The sequence below is a fragment of the Rhinolophus sinicus genome, chromosome 14 (genome assembly GCF_057876585.1).
Source record: "Rhinolophus sinicus isolate RSI-liver-muscle chromosome 14, RSI-T2T, whole genome shotgun sequence".
Taxonomy (NCBI): domain Eukaryota; kingdom Metazoa; phylum Chordata; class Mammalia; order Chiroptera; family Rhinolophidae; genus Rhinolophus; species Rhinolophus sinicus.
This window is the reverse complement of record NC_142514.1, coordinates 167,483,253-167,501,809: the sequence shown is the minus strand read 5'-3', so window position 1 is coordinate 167,501,809 and position 18,557 is coordinate 167,483,253. Positions and strand designations below refer to the sequence as shown.

Genomic DNA, 18,557 nt, shown 5'->3' with positions numbered 1-18,557 from the left:
CATCTTTACTTCGTATCGTCAGCTAAAGTTACCTATTCTTTGTCTAGCATAATACTGGGGGGGAGGGGAGAATACAGTGACTAAATCAAATTCACTGAACAAGCCAGAGATATGAGAATAAATAGAACAAAAAAAACCTCTGAAGGACTACATAGATGAGAATAAGAAAATAAGCATTAGGATAATTAACACTGGCCGCTGTTACAAAAATAAACAAACAAACAAAAACCAAACACCAGTAAATGGTCACAATTAAATTTTATTTCTCAATCAGGTAGCGTTCAATGCAGATTTTCCTTATTAGGCTATTCACTTGAGTGGCTCTCCTCAAAGATGTAGCTCAGGGAATCAGATTTTTTTTTAACTTGGCAACTCTGCCATCTTTATCTTTATTGTGCATCCTCAAGACTTCAGATACAAGAATGAGCACGAAGAAGCAAACTGACTTGTAAATGTTTCCACCTGCAGGTGATGCCTCATTTCTTCTGACATGACACTGCCAAAAACTAGTCACATGGCCCCACTTAGAAGCAAGGTGACTGGACAATATAATTTAGTTGTGTGACCAGAAAAGGGACATGGATGTGGTGAGCATTGAGCCAATGTCTGCTATAGTATATATTTAAACATCCAGATGAATTAATCCCATTCACCTTGAAGTAGTAATGAAGGGTATTAACATAGTTCTGTTAAACTGGAAACAAAACTACAAGATCTGCATACTCATTGCCACTGCACATATTATCTTGTGCTTAGACTATTTAAACAACCTCCTAACTGGTCTCCCTACCTCCACCATGGCCCCCTCCAATCATTTGACAATTCTGAGACAACAGCAATCATTCCAAAATAAAAATCTGATAATGCATAGATGAAATTCTCCAGTGATTCCCCAATCCCCATGGGAAAAAATCCAAATGTCTAAGTATGGTATGACATGATTCTCTGGGCCCATCCATCCCTCCTTCTCTCCCCATACCCCTGTGGCACTTGATTCTCCATCAAAGCTGAACTTCCTCCATGTGGAAAATCCTTTCCCCTGCTAAATAACTACCACCCTTCAAGATTTAGTTCAATGTTTATGTTCTCTGTGAAACCTTCAGCTTCAACACAGTGGAACACTCACCTTTGCAGCCAACCCATCTCTCTTTGCCTGGTGTCTTTCTTTTGTCAATATATATGACATTGATATTCTTGCCTTCTCTATTTGAGAGTGGGACACTTGAAAGCAAGAAGGGTTTCTTCTTCAACTTTGTATCCTTAAGACCATGCATAATTTCTGATACATTATAGTTAGTTGCTCAATAAATGTTCATTGAATTGAATTAAATTCACTGTATATGGACTGAAATATACCCACTTCTGCAGTCTCTTTCTGATTCTTCAGTAAGTGAGGATGAGATATTGAAATAAATCCCTTGTGTTCTAAACATCTTTATCAATAAAAACATCTCATCTCACAGAACTTGGAAACCAAAAGTACAGTGAAATTCACAGAAAATAATTAGGTGAGGTCTTGGGTTAAATTTATTCTCTTTTACAGTGAAAAGAGTTCATACAGATTTAGAATGGGTATCATGGTAAATTTAGTTTTAAAAAAGGCACCCATTCTAATCCACAATGACAAGAAATCCAAATTATTTATATACCACCAAATTCCACTCTAGCTTAGAATACTGCCTTTTGACTTGGAATTTACCATAGATGATACCACATTTTCCCAAACCTGATTCTGTCTGGAACCATCTAATGTAGCGTACTGATTTCTAAGAGAACTAATACCTCATCCTGTCTTCAGATAGCGATCCAATAAATGTGTATTTTTAAGTCATATTTTTATGAAAACAGGAAGGAAAGGTTATCAATAACACTCGTTTTAAAAAGCTGATTAGTATGTATAGCTTAAAGGTAAAGATCCCTTGAATGACCTCTTCAGGGTATCCATCAGTAAGCATTTATTGAAAATCCAAGACCCACACAAAATATTATGGGACCTGAAAAAGAAATGTAACGTGTAAGCCCCATCATTAGGGAACTTACAGTCTCTCTGTAGAATGGGTTAAGGGGGCAGGGCAGAAGAGTTATAGAAAGTAAAATAATACACTTGAAGCAACTGGTAACAAATTTGAAATTGCACAGTATGAGTTATCCATGCAATAATAGTTCACTTTTTTAACCTGGATATATTGGGAAAATTAAGAAATCGGGCTAAAATATCTCTAAATGTCTTTGTTATGTTGACCTTTGCTGAATAGATGTTACATCCAAGATAACATAAAATGTGGAAAAGACTGTTTGAAGTGCCATACAAAATGTGTAGTGATAACTTAAAAAAGGAGGGGTGTGTGTGTGTGTGTGTGTGTGTGTGTGTGTGTGTGTATGTGTGTAAAAGATGGATAAATCATCCTTTTTGAACCATGAAAAAGTATGAATATGGTATGATAGAAAGATATTTTTTGGTCTTTGTCCCTAGTTCCTGACAGAAAGTTCCTAAAACCCTTGGAATTTCCTGAGTGATAAGGGTGAAATTAGTGTCTTTTGTTCTAATGAGGTGGCTCTTGACAGTCCCTTAGATAGCTTCAGGATAGGGTCAGGTCACAAGAAAGCAAGCCTAGATTAGAAGCTTGGAACTTTCAACCCCATCCCCAAACCGCAACCTCTGGGTAAGAGAATGGCTCTGGATTTAATTCAGTCACCAATGGCCATGATTTGATAAAACATGCCTACTTAATGAACCCTCCATAAAACCCTCTGAACAATGAGGTGCAGAGAGCTTCTGAACTGGGGGTGGGGGGTAGCACACCCCAATTCCATGGGAACATAAGCTCCTGCACTCAAGACCCTTCCGGACCTACCCTAGGTACCTCTTCATTAGGTTATTCATTTGTATCCTTTATAAAAATCCAGCAAATGCACATGAAGTGGTGTCTTGAGTTCTGCGAGCCATTCCAAATTTGTATTTGGCCAGGCAGAAGTGTGGGTAGCCTGGGGACCCCATTTGCGCAGCTGGTGTCTTGGGTAGGGGCCGTCTTGTGGAACTGAGCCCTTAACCTGTGGTGGCTGGGCCAATCTTGGATAGTCAGTGTCAGAATTGCATTGAATTGTAGGAAATCCAATTGGTATTGGCGAATTGAAGAATTGCTTGCTGTGGGGAGGAAAAACCCTCTCAGTGAACTTGAATGCAAAAATGGAAAGATGGCTATGCGAGCACTAAGTATTTATTTAGACCTTGATCAGACCTCAGAATGAAAATACACAGATCTTGGCCCCCAAGTAAGTCAGTATCTATTTTGTGAAGGCAGAAATACATTGTCATCATCAGGAGGGGGAAAAAAGATTATGTAAAAGCCAGGGGAAATGGAAATTTCCATGAGAAAGAAGGAAGACAGTCAGGGGAAGGAATGCTGACTTCATGAGAAGATGAATCTACCAAGTTGAGATTCCTGCTTCTCCTCCTGCCTGTGGTTGGACAGCTGGTGGTTGGTAGAGCATCTGAATTACCAGGCTGTGCATAATTGATGTAAAAAGGTTTGAAATTGCTACTCTGTCATTTAAATTTATATGCACAACCCTTCTCAATGTTGGACAAACCACTTACTACCTTCCAAAAGCATTCCACTCATGCCTCGTTCCTGGCTTGGCATGGATTACATCAATTGCCTGCCTCAAACTCTTCACTGGTTTCCATTCGCACTTGGGGTAGGATTCAACTCCTTTACTCAGTCCCCTGAATCCCGCATGATGAAGCTACTGCCTGATTCTCCAACCCCCGAAGCCCCTTTCTCACCTTTACTCAGTCTGCTCCGCCAGAGGGACCTTCCTTCTGCTTCTAAATATCACCAATTGTTCTCCTGCTGCAGCGTCTTCCCACAGGCTAAGTCTGCTCCCTTCTGTCACCCTCACCTTCCCTTGCTCCACTACAGGTCTTCTTCCTCGATGCTTTCTCTGATTCCCCAGTTTATATTCCATTGTCCTATCATGTTTTGATTGTGCTTAGAACAGTTCCTTCATGACACCTACTAAGAGTGTATACTCGTGCACTTGTTAGACTCATTGTTGATTTAATGTCACCTCCCCCAGCTTTCTGTGAGCAGAAATTTTCTGTGTTGTTCACTATTGTATCTCCAGGACCAAACACACGTGGCCTTCTCATAGACGTCATCCTATAAATATTTGTTTACGATATACATGGAAGTAGTTAGCAAAAGTATTAGGAATGATATAGAAGTTAGCTGGGCCTTAAAGAGTAAAGAGATGTTACCCTTCATTCAAGGGTAACATTCAAATACTTGGTCAAAGGGTATAAGGTTGCAGTTACGAGATGACTCATTTCTGAGGACCTAATGTACAGCATGGTGACTACAGTTAATAATACTGTATTGTACACTTGAAATTTGTTAAGAGAGTAGATCTTAAGCGTTCTCACCTCACCAAAAAAAAACAAAAAACAACTATGTGAGGTGATGGATGTGTTAATTAGGTTGATTGTGGTAAATATTTCACTGTGTATAGATAAGTCAAGTCATTATGTTGTACACTTTAAATATATACCATTTTGTTTGTCAATTATACTTCAATAAAGCTGGGGAGGGGGGAGGTAAGGATAACACTAGTAAAAAAACATCAATGAAAGAAAATGCTGGCCTGATGCTGGATTCCTAAGGCCCCCTGCTGTGCTGGGAGTTAACTTATTACTTGCTGGACTGTGGGTTTCTGGAAGATGGGGCAGGGCTGCCAGAATAGTGAAGGATACTTGGGGCTTTGGGGCACAGGCTATTTACCTACAAATACAAACATCTTTTAATGTTTGAGAAACTGTATGGCTGCACAGAGGCAACCAGGCTGAATAGAAGGGAGTCCTGGGTAGAAGGGAGCTGGGAAGCCTCCAGCAAAGGTGATAAGATGCTTGAAAAATTGTGAGTGATGCACAGATGACTGAGTAATGTGAAGGGAAGATGGACAGAGCTAGAGGGAAAATCATGAAAATGTGGCTCTGCCATTTTCTGGCTGAGATAAACGTCAGTGACCTTATGTGTAACAAGAAGATCATAGAACCAACTCCAAAATGATCCAACGAGAAAGCTGTATGCAAAATGCTTGCCACACTGTTTACTAAGTGGTAGCCATTATTATCGTGATGGCGATGATGACGATGATGGAAAGCAGTGGACAAAACAACCTAGGCTCCAGCTCAGTTCTGCCGTTATCTGCCTGGCCTTGGACAAGTCAACCACTCTGACCAAACTTTTGAGAATATGAATATCTGAATTTTCTGGGGAACAGACCCATATTTTCATCAGATTCTCAAAGGAGTTAAAAACACTGATTTTTAAATCCTACATTTTCAAAGTCTTACTGATTTACCTCAAGTATCCAAAACCAAACTGTCTCATCCTACATTTGGATAAATTACATTCATTACCATTATTCTGTTGCCCTTTATTCTAAAGATCAGCAAATTTATTTTGTGTTTCCCTCAAGGAAGAAGGTGTTACTTCATTTTATTTATTTATTTTTTAAGATCTACGTTGTTGTTTTTTTGTGTGTTTTTTTCCAGCGACCTTGGTGTTGAGAGCTCACGCTCTAACCAACTGAGCCATCCAGCCGCCCCATTACTTTATTTTTTAAATGTTGCACTCAATATTATTAGTTGAATATAAATCATAATACCCACTACTTCCAAATTTTAAATTTTTATTTCAAACACTTAAACATAAAGTTTTTAATAGTAATCATAGCATCAATGAGGTGTAGAAATATTAAAATATAAAAATAAGTATCAATACACATACTTCATTTAATATGAAAACATGTGACATGGAAATACAGGTCCCCATAAAATAAATTCAGTGCATCCTAGTACCTGAACTTTCCCTAAAACAAAACAAACAAAAACAACAGAAGGCTCTTGGTAGCCATTAAACAAACCTAAAGAGTATCTGTAAGAAAATAAAGTGAAGTGCAATGCCACAAAAAAAAAAAAAAAAAAAAAAAAAAAATCTTACCAAAAATGATCTCTGAGGTATAGTTATGTAGATGACTGTAGTTAAAGGGAAAAAATAAAATAGGGACAAAATATCCATTCTTCTTTAACATCTCTTAACCTTGAAAGAATAAACCATCTCTCATACAATAACTGAAGACACGTACATATCTGCAATCAAAAATCACTTGCATCCAAATGATGATTTCTTCCTCTGAACCACCATTGGCGCTTACAAATCCTACCTCTCGGCTTTGTGGAATTTGAATTCTGTTTGATGTAATGCAAGACCTACACACTCAACCAAAAAAATCTTTATCTTCATCTATATTTTGTGAAAACAAATTGAGGCAAAACTAAATTCCAGTTCACCTGGAAGAAAAAGACATCTTTTCCTCCTGCTCTTGCTTCTCGGTGCATGTTTATTAATCCCAAAGTGCTTTTTGACCTCACACCAACCATTCATCAATTTTCATCAGCCATTATCACTGGTCCCTACAGTGTACCTCGGTGGGTTGGCAGGAAAACTTATAGAATCAGGTTTTGAGGGAGAAAAATGCATTGCACTTCTGAAGTTGCAGTCTATACTTCAATAAAAAATGCTCCATTCAGTGTGGTGAATTTCCCTGAGGTATGGGATTGCATTTACAATGGGCATTGTCAAAAATCAAACTCGACTGTAAAACCAGGGTCTAGGATATTGCAATCTTAACAATGAGGGCAAAAACAACCCCAGGCAACGTTTCTACATATTGAAATTCCTGCAGCCAGTTCCTGGGGTTTATCAAAATGTGATCTGATTAAGGGATTATTGGGATCGTTGTGCTATAAATCATGCTGTTAGTCACACACATTCAACATAGTTCCTACAATGCTAGAAAAGGGGGGTTTAATACTAGAAAGTCTTTACAGTGCCACCAATCGAGTAACAAAGTGGAAATGGGGAAAAAATCTACAAACCAGTGATAGCATGCTCCAGGGAGGAGGAGGATTACATGAATTCAGCTATTTATAGTGAAAATACCAGGTTCAATCCCTATAAAAACACCAAATGCATACCATTTAGTATAATGTCACTGATGCACGTTTGACAACTAGATTGCAAAGCTCTTTGATATACTGTATATGAAGAGTGGCAATTAGGGCCAATAAAATCAAAGAAAGAAAAAAACTAATTAACACTCACAGATCATATTGACTCACTAGCATATAAAATCCCATGCCTGCTCTAAATCTCTAGCAATTGGAAAGTCCCAGAAACTGGAAATTCCCAAGTGCCTAAGGATGCTGACAATAGTTTCCAGGTAACTGGATTTGCCAGACGTTGGAGTGGCTCTTGGGAGCTTGAGCATCACCTCCTTCTATAAAAAGGCCCAAAGTGCACCAATCACTTAAAAACCCATCCACCCCGGTCCCCGAGAAACATAACCCTAGGATTATGAACTATAGAAATTAGCCGTGGATCCTAAATAAAGTATGATACTGCCTTATAAAAAAAAAAAAATGATTGTTACTTTCTGTGGTAGGAAGAACATGGAATTTGGAGACAAAAGGTCTGAGTTCAAATTCCAGATCAGTCATACATTATCCCTGTGACTTTGGACAAATGGTTTCACCCTCCATCAAATGGGGATAATAACAATGCCTACCCACGGAACTGTGATGAGGAAAAATGAGACAAAATGAATATAAAAATAGTCCCAAAGTGGCAACAAAAACCACCAAAAAAACACTCTACAAATGTTAACTGTTCCACTGTCCTATGAGTGGGGTCCACCTAAACTCAACAAGTGGAAAAAGTACAAAGGTATCCTGCTACAAAAATCTGAATACACTGAAAGTAAACTGATCATAACAGAAAGAATAACATTTTGCAGAGATAAAGACTCCATGACACCTGGCATTAGTAAAATTGACCCAGGTTTCATAGAAAAAATCGGGCAGAAATTTTCAGGAAGAAATTAAAGCTATTTTTATCAGTGAGCAAACCCAGATTTTAAAAGCCTCTGTGACTTCGAGGTTGTCTGACAAAACATTTGGAGACTAAATTCATTGACATTAAAAAGTAAAAATAAAAATCATACTTGGTTCCTGATAGCTAAGTAAACATGTATTACCAGAAGATTTAATAACTAACTGTAGCTAACAGTTGTATTCTTCTAACTTCATTATTGAAAAATCCAGCAGATGACCTCCTAAACTCTTAAGATTGCAATAGAGACATCATTTAAACCCAGAAAAGGTCTAATTTTCCAAAAGTTTCCTGGATGTAAGGTATTTCTGTATAAATGTACCAAATGAGAAAATGCATTAAGAACACTCTGTAAAGTAAAGGTCATTGTGCCATACAAATGTAAGACAGTATTATTAGAGAAATCTGAAAAGCTCTTTTGAATCTTGTCGAGTAAGCCAAGATACGTGAAAATTATAAAATAAAAAATTCTACAAAACTGATATAGAAAACATTTGTATCTCAATACAAACGATAATAAATAGAGAAGTATAAACCACAAGACAAATTCCTTTCCTGGCTTCGCTGGCCATTCTTCTTTGACAACCTTAGCTTCGATTTTTCACGTCACTCATTACTCAGCCTCACACACAAACACGTCTTCGTTCATCTCTGGCCCCCTGCAGTTACCCCTGTTCTGAGTTATCGAGCTTTCAAATAACTGATTTCTCCTGTTGCTTCTCTGAACTCCCTAAACAGCTCAAACAATCAACTCATCAGTTATCCCTTCCTGACATGGTTTCAGCATCTGGGACCTCTCCAACCCACCACCACCAGAGTGGTAAAGCCCTGCACACAGGAGTGAAGGGTGCTAGAAGAAGGTCTCGGTGCAACCCAGAGGAAAACTCATTTGCAAAACCAACTCAAAAGCGGCTGCCCCACTTAAAACTCCATCGAATCTTGAGTTTCCAGGGAGTCCTCTAGGCCTAACGGTTCCCCTAAGCTTGCCTGTGAGTTTATCGTAAACCCAGAGTTTTTTAATGCATTATGAGCATTCATAAACTTCTGGAGGTATTTGGAGGTATATAACCAGTGATGTTTCAAGACATCTTCCATTTCATAGCACTTGGACTGCCTGGCATTCATCTTCCGGAAACGCCTGAACAGTTTGTTGCCAGATTCATTTCCCTCACTTGCCCAGGCTCCAATAGAGCCATCCCTCTCAATAATTTCAGGCACATGTGCCAGAGTTTTGTGAAAATAATTGGTGATTTTGCCCTCATATCTGTACTTGAACTTGGTAGAGAGGAGCTCAGCAAAACGCTGTGAATTGAAACTATATTGGCAGAGAAATTCTGGGCACTCTTTAGCAGGGCATGAAGATCGCCACACGGGCTTCATCTTCAGGTAAAGGTCCATCAGCTCCCTCAGAGCTTCGTGCCTCTCCTCGCAGGGAATTAATTCACAAACTGCTTCAACAGTCTCTTTGGTCATGAGCTTCCTGGCAAAGTTACCATTCATCCTCATGATTGGTTTCAGGTTCATCTTCTTCCGGAGATGCTTGTCCAACGTAGCCTGCCATCTTTTCCTTTCCTCTTTGGAAGCATTGGGATTCTTATACACCTCCCCTATCTCTAGCTGGAAAATCTTGTAGAACTCCGCGGCATTGCCAATGTCACAGTGGAGTGCATCTATGGAAGGGACTGTCTCAATGAAGGGCTTGGCTGAGACCCCTTTCACCCTATCGCGCAGTTCTTCCACTGACTCATGGTAGGGGTTGGAACGCCACAACTCATAGCGCTCCAAGTTCTCTGCATGGCTTCTGGTTATGGAGTGGAAGACGAGATTTTGAGAGGCTTCTAGGCGGGTGGCATCACACAGGGTACAGATGTAGACTGAGCCAGAAGCCTCAAGGCCTTCTACTTCCCGGACCAGTTTCTCATCATATCCGGTGCCCCTAAAGATGAATTTGAAAGTCCGGAGGATGCCTCCCATCTCAAGCAGTAATTCACTGCTCTTCATGGCCTCCCTTTCAGCAATAAGAGGGCTTAGGATGGCTGTCAGGGTCTCGTGGTCGGACTCATCTGCCAGCATGAGGCACAAGGGCTTGCAGCAGAGTTCAGAGTTCGGTTTGGCTTCCTCGAACACTTTCACATTCTGTGAGCCATGTGCTATAGTAATTTTCATGACTGTGAATGAAAACCGAACTGCCTTTTCTGGAAGCGCGGGCCCACTCCCATGCTTCTCACTCACATCTCCCATTCCATCACAAGACTCCTTCACCACCACAGTGAAGGGGCCATTCAGGTAGTCATCAAGGTCTTCGGCTCTCATGCCTTCCAGGATGTCTTCTTCCATGTCCATCAAAGCAGACACCAGAGCTGAATCATAGCGAAACCGCTTTGCAATGGTGTCCACTGGATAATCGTCTACGGAGGAGGAAAGTCCAGACAGTCCATCAATGATGCCCACATCAGTGCTGGAAGACACGTTCTTCAGAGGCGGCTGCCACTCGAAGGGGTGGTAGCCTGGCAGCAGGACCTTCTCAGCATTCCGAAGGGCATGCAAAGGCTGAAAAATCTGCCTCCCTGTGATGGCTTTCACAGTCCTGTACATCTTGTGGTACTGACTGCAGCTGAGGAAGGTGTTGACGCGGATAGCCAAGCACACAGCTGGCTGCAGGCCAGAGCCTCGTCCCTGCATGATGGCTTCCAGCTCATCGGCTTGTCTGTGCTCATTTCTCGCCCTCAGCGCCAGCAGAAACAAGGTCAGGCACACAGACTTGACGTCTCCACCTTCTTCTTTGTCAGCAAAGGCCTTGACTTGCAGCTTGAGCTCTCTTAGACGATGCTTCTGAGCCCTCCGGGTCAGTGACAAGAGATGCTGGCGGGGCCGGCCTCCTTTGTTGATATGTACAAAAGTCTCTTTTGAGTCTTTGTGGCTTGAGACATGGTGATTATATTTTTCCAAGCTGACCTCCTCATTGCACTCTTTTGCTGGACATTTCACCATCAGGGAATTCAAGATGCTCAGAAAGGACTTCACGGGACTCTCCAGGTCAGTAGGGAAGCAGGGATATCGGCAACAGGGACAATAGCTGCCCATGACTTTGAGGCATCTGAGAATGCAGATCCTGCAAAATACATGCTTACAGTTGGTCTCCACAGGGTCAGCCAGAATGTGTTCACAAATCTGGCAGGAGATAGATTTCACAAAGTGTGCCGGGAAGTCCACTGCAAGGAGCTTGGTACTAAGATGTATCTTGCTGCAGTTGGCAATCTGCTTCATCACTTCCTTGCTACTGATCCTTGCCTGAGCTCTTTTCTTGCGCTTACGGTCTTGTCTTGCTCGGTCAACCACTGTTTTGAGTTTTTTGCTGAGCTGTACATTTGACTGATGACTCTTCCTCTTGAGACCCCGACGGGCAGTGTGGCAGATGTCACAGGATGGCGTGTGGGGGTGCCACTCCATGGTTACATTCCTCGGGCAGTAAACTTCACATGGAGCACTGCTAAACTTCCTGTGCATAATGCTCCAGCAGATATGGCAGAACTCAGTGGGGTGGATTGAGTCAACATCTGCCTTCACGTCGATCCGGAAAACCCTGGCAATGAGGTCTGGCCAGGACGTGGCTCTCTTTTCCTTCTTTCGTAAAAGGACTTGGGTTTTACCATCCACAGGCCCATGGACTGGATATCTCCGATTGTGTCCATCAGTTTTCAAAGAATTCCCACAGATGCGGCACAGATGTCGAAGGTTGGCTTGATGGATTGCTTTCTCCCTTGCTGTCCCATCATCATGATATTTCTTCAGAAATTTAGGGTGGGGCTTAAATGCTGGCTGAGCCAAGGCTGGCTTCTGACCACCAGCCCCATCCAGGACTGCAGGAGATTGCTCGAGAGAGGGTTTCCCCTCAGAAGAATCTTTCTTTTCCGTGTGAGCTTCTTCAGGTGCCTTTTCCAAGGATCTCACCCTGAACAGCTTAAATTTCCATTCTGAAAATTTAATATGTGGGTGCTGTATTTCATCTGGGGCAGAACCGAGTCCCAGTGGGGGTGGCAAAGAGACAGCCATGCTGGCTGAGCTACCTGGGAAAAATGAAAACAAGTCAGATCAGGAAAAATTTCAATACCTCACTGCTGCATCTTGGAAGGAATACAAATTAATACATATTCAAGTATTCCTTCAGTAGTTTATCCATAAAGTTACTTCTTAAACCTTCTATTTTAATATACTTCATTAGGTGTTGATCATAGAGTGGAAAAGAGAAGTGTTCCCAGTTCTGACGGTACTTATGGTCCTCTGTATCGTGTACTGAAGTACACACACCGCCACGGTTTGTTTCACGTACATATGTACAGCCTTATTTCCTTGCCACCAAAACCTTAACATCTTTGAGGACAAAGTCTTTGAGTGGTTCATCTCTATCTCCCCAAGGTTCCTAGTACAAGTTAAGTGCTCCAGAGTTATTTGCTGAGTACATGCAAGGAAGAATTGGCTACTAAAACCAAAGAAAAGTGAACATTTTCACATTGTATTTGCCTCCTTGCAGTAGCTGGACAATATATTTCCGTCTTTTTAAAGCAGTCTCCCTGGAGGTTGGTTGTTTATTTCTTCCAAACAGGTCATAAGGCGACAATAAAGTTACAAACCCAAAGAAACTAATTACTCATTATTTGAAGGGTGAAGTGAATTTTGAGGTTTATGAATGCAAACTAATAATAAGTGTCATGGATAGTAATTATGCTTACAATTTTAATTAGCGAACACTGCTGTAAATTACATGGCTATGTCTACATTAGAAACCAAAAACCGCAGAACTCTCTAAACCTGCCGTAAAACATAGTGTGCAAGTACAAAGATTCCAAAGGACTTTTAAGATGAAAAACCCAAGTGGTTTCATATAAAACCACAAGCAACTTTGAGGTGTTTGTTGGTTTGTCATCCTGAAAGTTGTTACCAGGCAATGGTCATTACCCTTATCGGTTGTAATAAGAGGTAGGAGTAATGTTTTTCTTCTGGTAAAAAAAAAAAATTGCAATTACATATGCCAGGAAACCCTACCAATCTGAGTGGTGGTGTAGACATTATTAATGCTGTAGAGAAAAAAAAGTCTGAAAATGCCAGTTGAGTCCTTTCTAGACCCAACTAGCCCAATACTCTCAAAATTCTTTAGTATACATAACTGGAAAAACAGCAACTGTATTTTCACCTATCATCTTTATCTCCCAAATTTGCCTGGGTTACCAGTCTTGACCCACCAATTATATCAAGCAATCCTCAGGGGAACCTACTTCGCCCAGGGGTGGGATGGTAGGTGGCAGGGATGGGGGAAGAGGGAGGGAGGAAGGACACACAAGGGCTATTCCTGACTGCAGCTAACAAAGTTCCTTTTTAGGTCATCCCTTTAAATTATTGAAGTTCATTCCATCTTGCATACTTTATCTTCACAGACTGATGTTTCTCGTAAAATCGAAAAGCCAATTTCCAAGACTTGGTTTAAAAGAAAATCCTGTGAAACTGTTCTACATGAAGGACGACATGAGAATTACACAATTCCAAACCACTTCAAAAGTCTCATTAACCACAAAAGCATTTCAACTGCAGCCCAACCAAGCACATCGAAGTTGCCTCTGGTTCAGTTATGTCCCTAAATTCTGTCCTGTGTCAGGAGGCGTTTCCATGTCTCCCCTGCCCTATTGGTTTCAACTCATCCCCAAATGCCTTGTTCATTCTTTTAAAGGCTTTCCTCTTCCCAGTCTTTTTCCAATGCACTTGTCCTCTGGAATGCCAAGAGAATATTTCAAGTTGTTATAAAAAACTGCATGACCCTCTCCAGAGCTAATCACTACCAGTTAGTCAACCACAAGGCGTGTTGGAAGGATCCCTAGAACAATCTCCCCTCCCTTCCCACTAGTCTCCTGACTCCTACTGGCCAGAAACGGTATATCAAAGTCGACCATAATGTGTTTATTTAAATACTCCCATAGAAAAAGTGCTATCACCAAGCAGTCATTAGCCATGGACATGCAAATCAAATTTATTTGTTAGGTTGTCTTCTAACTCAACTGCTAAAAGTTTATCCAAACAAGAAGCAAGAAGGGGATGGGGGTGTTATTCTTGTTTTCAGGGGACTCTCTACTAAGATGCTGATAGTGGCTATCAATGGAAGCCAGAGATGTTTTATGGTTTTTATCCTTACCTGTGATTTTCGCTTTGTCTAAAATTAACACATATTGCTTCCAGAAGGAGATAGAATTTTTAAAAGCTAGAGCTAATGAGATATTTTTTATCTATCTAATTAGCAAAGATTAAACATATTGATATTACTCAGCAATAATGAAGGCATGAGGAAATGAAGATATCTTCATATATTCTTGGAAGGAGTGTAAATTAGTGTAATATCTCTAGTGGACAATTTAGCAATGTCTTTAAAAGGTTTAAATATATATTATCTTTGGTGCAATAAATCTGCTTTTAGGAAGTTATTCTATAGAAACATGCCCACGGGAATAAATATTCCACAGATTATTCCCACTTATATGGACACAGAGAGAAACGTTTGTGTTTTTTTTTTCAGTTTTGTTAGTTTAAAAACAGAAACAGCATCCATAATCACCAACAGGGAGGGCATTGTTAAACTATGGTCCAGATATCCAATGGGAAACAACACAGAAATTTTAAATTTCTATATACATTGATGTATATGTACAATTTCTATATGCATCAATAATACGATAAGATGCCCACATCACAAAGCAGAGAGCAGAACAACAATAGCAATATTGTAGGGCCCCTATCATGCCTACTTGTTCATATTTGTGGATACCCGAAAGTACAGAGATTCTGGAAGGATACGAACTAATATCCTGGTGATGATTTATGCTCTTTCTGCTTTTAAAGTAACAAAATTTAAAAACAAATCTTTCTCTCTGTGTCCATATAAGTGGGAATGTGTACTCTCTGGAAAATGGAATGGGTCATTTTCTATTTTATTCATCTTTTTCATCATTTGAATTTTTCACAAAAAAAACACATTATTTTTAAAAATGTTGTCATCAATTAAATTTACAGAAAAATGTTTTAAGACTAGATTTACATGTATACCCTGAGTGTCAAATAATGTGACTACAAGATAACTCTTTCCTAATATCCCCCCAGAAAAAAATCTTCCCCCAGAAAAGTTTAAGACCTGGTTAAACTTCACATCTGAACACTATCCTTAGCTTATCTTTCTTTTCTGATAAGCATGTGGAGAGGAGACTAAAATATGGACCTGTAGACAACAGGAAGTTAGCAGGAAAGAGTTATCTTGTAGTCATGCTATTTGACTCTCAGGAATCTTGCAAACGCTGCATCGCCTTTGCAGGTCTCCACAGCCTCAGAATCTAAACAGCAGAGTGGCTGTTGCTGGCTCAGCCCTGTTCCCCCTGGGCACTGCCATCTCAGCGTTGCTATAACCTGCCATCATAGCCACCGTGGTCCTTCTCTCCACAGGGCACAGATTCACTTTCACAAACCAGTCCAGGGTGGTTTGGATGGGATAGAAATTGTCTTTGGCGTGAGTGCTATCATTACTTACTCTAGGAATTGGGCCACAGCAGCACCACCACCCCCAACCCTAGCCCAGCTCCCCATCCTCCACACACATACTTCCTAGTACTTGGCCCTCAAGCTTCCCACTTTTCATATCTTCATCTCAATCTATACACAAGTTCCAAGGGACTAATGTGTGCCCACGTGGGGCCCCTCATTGTCAAACTTGTTGCCCTCACCCATTCATTCACTCCACAAATGCTATTGGCTATTATTTGTCCAGCACTATCATCAAAAAGTTGGCAGCATAAAAAGCCTTTTGATAAGCCTCAGGCAGCCACACAATGGCCCCAGCATTCTTGCCCTTCCTCCAGGGAACTTCTTGCTTGAACCACTTCAGCAAGAGAAGTGCACTGTGGCAACCCCTAACCAGGAATCCCAGCTCAAGGACGTGACGTCAAAGTGGGGTTTCTACAGTGGCAAGTCTCAAAATGATTACCTACCAGAATCATTAGGGAGCTTGTGTTTGAAAAAATTAATAATGCAGGTCATCGGGTCCCAGAGAGTCTGATTCAGCTTATCTGGGATGGAATCCAGAAACTGTACTTTTAACAAACATTCCAGTGACCCTGCTATGAGAGGCCCACAGGTCACACTTTGAGAAATACTGGTCTCCTACTGAGCCCAATCTAGTTCAAGAAATTCCTGGCAATACTTGGCAATACCTGGGAAAGTACACATTTCCTCCCACCCTGGAATTTGTTTGCTCCTGATCATTTCTCTTGCCTGAACCAGCACAATGTTTTGTGGGTTTTTTTTTCCCCCAAGAGTCTCATGCCTTTCCTTTTGCTGACTTGTTGACTCATTCATTCAGAAAGCACTCCTTAAACCCTGTCTGCCTACAGCACTCATTTACAGTAATTCGGGTGTTTTGCATCGTCTCCATGAACCTGCAGTTTCTTCCCGAGCTTGTCATCTTGTTCCTTTCCTATTTTCACACATTCGAGAGAAAAACCAAGCTGACGTTAGCTTCCCTCACTCCGTCCCCTCATCCCCTGTAAGGAAAAAAGCCCAAGCCCTTCTGATTAGAAACATAAAAATGTAAATAAATAGGTGACTCAAGGTATGAAAAGTCCAAGTGTTACCTTGCTCACTCAGCAGGCTGCCTGGGCAAAGTGTTGGGATGTCTGTAATTCGGTGGATATTGTTTGATACCAACAAGAAAGCAAAGTGGGTTCTTCTCTCCCTCCTGGCTCTCTTGTCCCTCAGAGCAGACTGCTGCATTATTTATCTGCCTCCACTCTCCTTCCCAGCCTCCCCCACCACGGAGGGCTAACCACAAAGGATGGCAGCCAATCACAGACCAGGAGCCCCCTTTCCCCCTCCCCCCACTCCAGCTGGCATCTGGCTCTTCAGGAAGCTTCACTGGGGGACCTGAGTGTAGACCCATGTACGGGTGTGTGCTGGAGCATTGCCAACACTGTCAGTTCACTTGCCAAGACTGTTTGTTTGGAAATGATCTTGCCAACATAAGCTCTGGCTTCTGCCAAAGTTCTGTTCGTAGCTCTGTGCCTCAGCTTCCTCATCTGGGAGATGGAAATACTAACAGCATATACCTCAAAGAATCGATGAAATATATATTGAGACTTATGGGAAAGCACTTGGAACAGTGTCTACCCTTAGTAGGTACCCATCAAATACTAACTATACAATAATTTTTGTATTATTATTTTGAAACGGTATGCACACCACTGCAGAATCTTCCTACCTGGTCCATTCTCAGTCAGGGAAGGTTATGTCCCTTGCAACAACACTAAGTTTAAACTGTTATTAGAGTTTGAAGTCAACAAACCTGGATTTAAATCTTCCCTCGGGTCTTTGATTGATGTCTCCATCTCCTCATCTACAACCTAGGATTGATACTATTAGCCCCTCGTTGGTCAGAGCAATAGGCGAGGCTTCAAAGAGCTTTACATATCATTTATCACAACCCCCCCACACACACATTTGATATTCTTATCTCTAAAGAGAAGCAACAGAAGTTTAGAGCGATGGAGAACTTGACCATGGTCACCTAGGCTTCCACTACACGGGCTTCCAAAGCCTGTGTCCTCAACCACTCTCCTCTGCTGGGAAAGGAGAGTATTGAAGGCCGCTAGCAGCAATAGAGTGAGCATGACTGAAAAATGAACTTCAGTATACCTTGCACAGTCTGTGTTTCAAATCCCCTTTAGAATTCTCAAACCAGCTTTATCCCCCAAAGCACCCTTGTGTTCAGCTAATATACGAGGCTATGGCTTTGCTCTCACTTGATCCTCAGCACAAACTGTCAAACAGGCAGGTGCAAGGATTTCTCCATGCTCTGCTGCCCTTATTAGATACTCCTCGTATATCCCCACTATTTTGGGCTGGGACCTGTCCAGCAACACAACAGTCCTGGGGACACAGCTCCTGCTCGGTAAGCTCAAGACAGGGCAGAAGCCATTGCAACAAAATTGGGAAAGCTGGGAACTGGCCTGTGACTTCTAGGAGCTTCAGTGTTTTGATGCCCAAGGGGATGGAGCCTTCACCTGAGGTTGCCATGACACTGTGAGACTGGGCAGGTGGAACAGAGTATTTCCTGAAGACTGTGCCCATGTTCAAATCAGCGGGAAACAGGACCACCAGGATGTCCCTTAATGTCCTCTTCATACAATGGGGTTAGGTAGAGAGGAGTCCCAATATGGCTGATGTGGGAAAAGATGCCCTTCCCGTCCATCCTCCCGTGCCCCCAAATCCTGCATCTCCAACGGACTCACAAAAAGAGAGAGAAAGGGCCAGATTTTCTTGCTTCACCTTGAAGAAAACAAGAAACAATATCTTACAGAATTAGAACAAAGCAAATGTTCCAGTTTCCAAAGTTCTGGCCTCAGTTCACAGCCTGACTTAGAAGTTAAGTGAAACTAGGGTGGCCAACCATCCTAGTTTGCCTGGGACGTTCCTGGGCTTAGCCCCGAAAAATCAAGGCAAACAGTATCTGTTGGCTATTCTTCAGGTCCCAACCAGAGTTGGAAAATTTCTCCGAACTCAAAAATTCATAAATGGAAT

General features: G+C 41.4%; 1 protein-coding gene across 1 annotated transcript; it reads right to left on the bottom strand.

Annotated features, from left to right (window-relative positions):
• Positions 1-5,752: 5,752 nt before the first annotated feature.
• On the bottom strand, positions 5,753-16,722 carry RAG1 (recombination activating 1). The gene is made up of 2 exons (XM_019738494.3): positions 16,616-16,722; positions 5,753-12,022 (listed from the first exon to the last, which is right to left on the bottom strand). The coding sequence occupies exon 2, from the start codon at positions 12,006-12,008 to the stop codon at positions 8,877-8,879; it is 3,132 nt and encodes a 1,043-aa protein (XP_019594053.3). The 5' UTR covers positions 12,009-12,022; positions 16,616-16,722; the 3' UTR covers positions 5,753-8,876.
• Between the last annotated feature and the right edge of the window lie 1,835 nt (positions 16,723-18,557).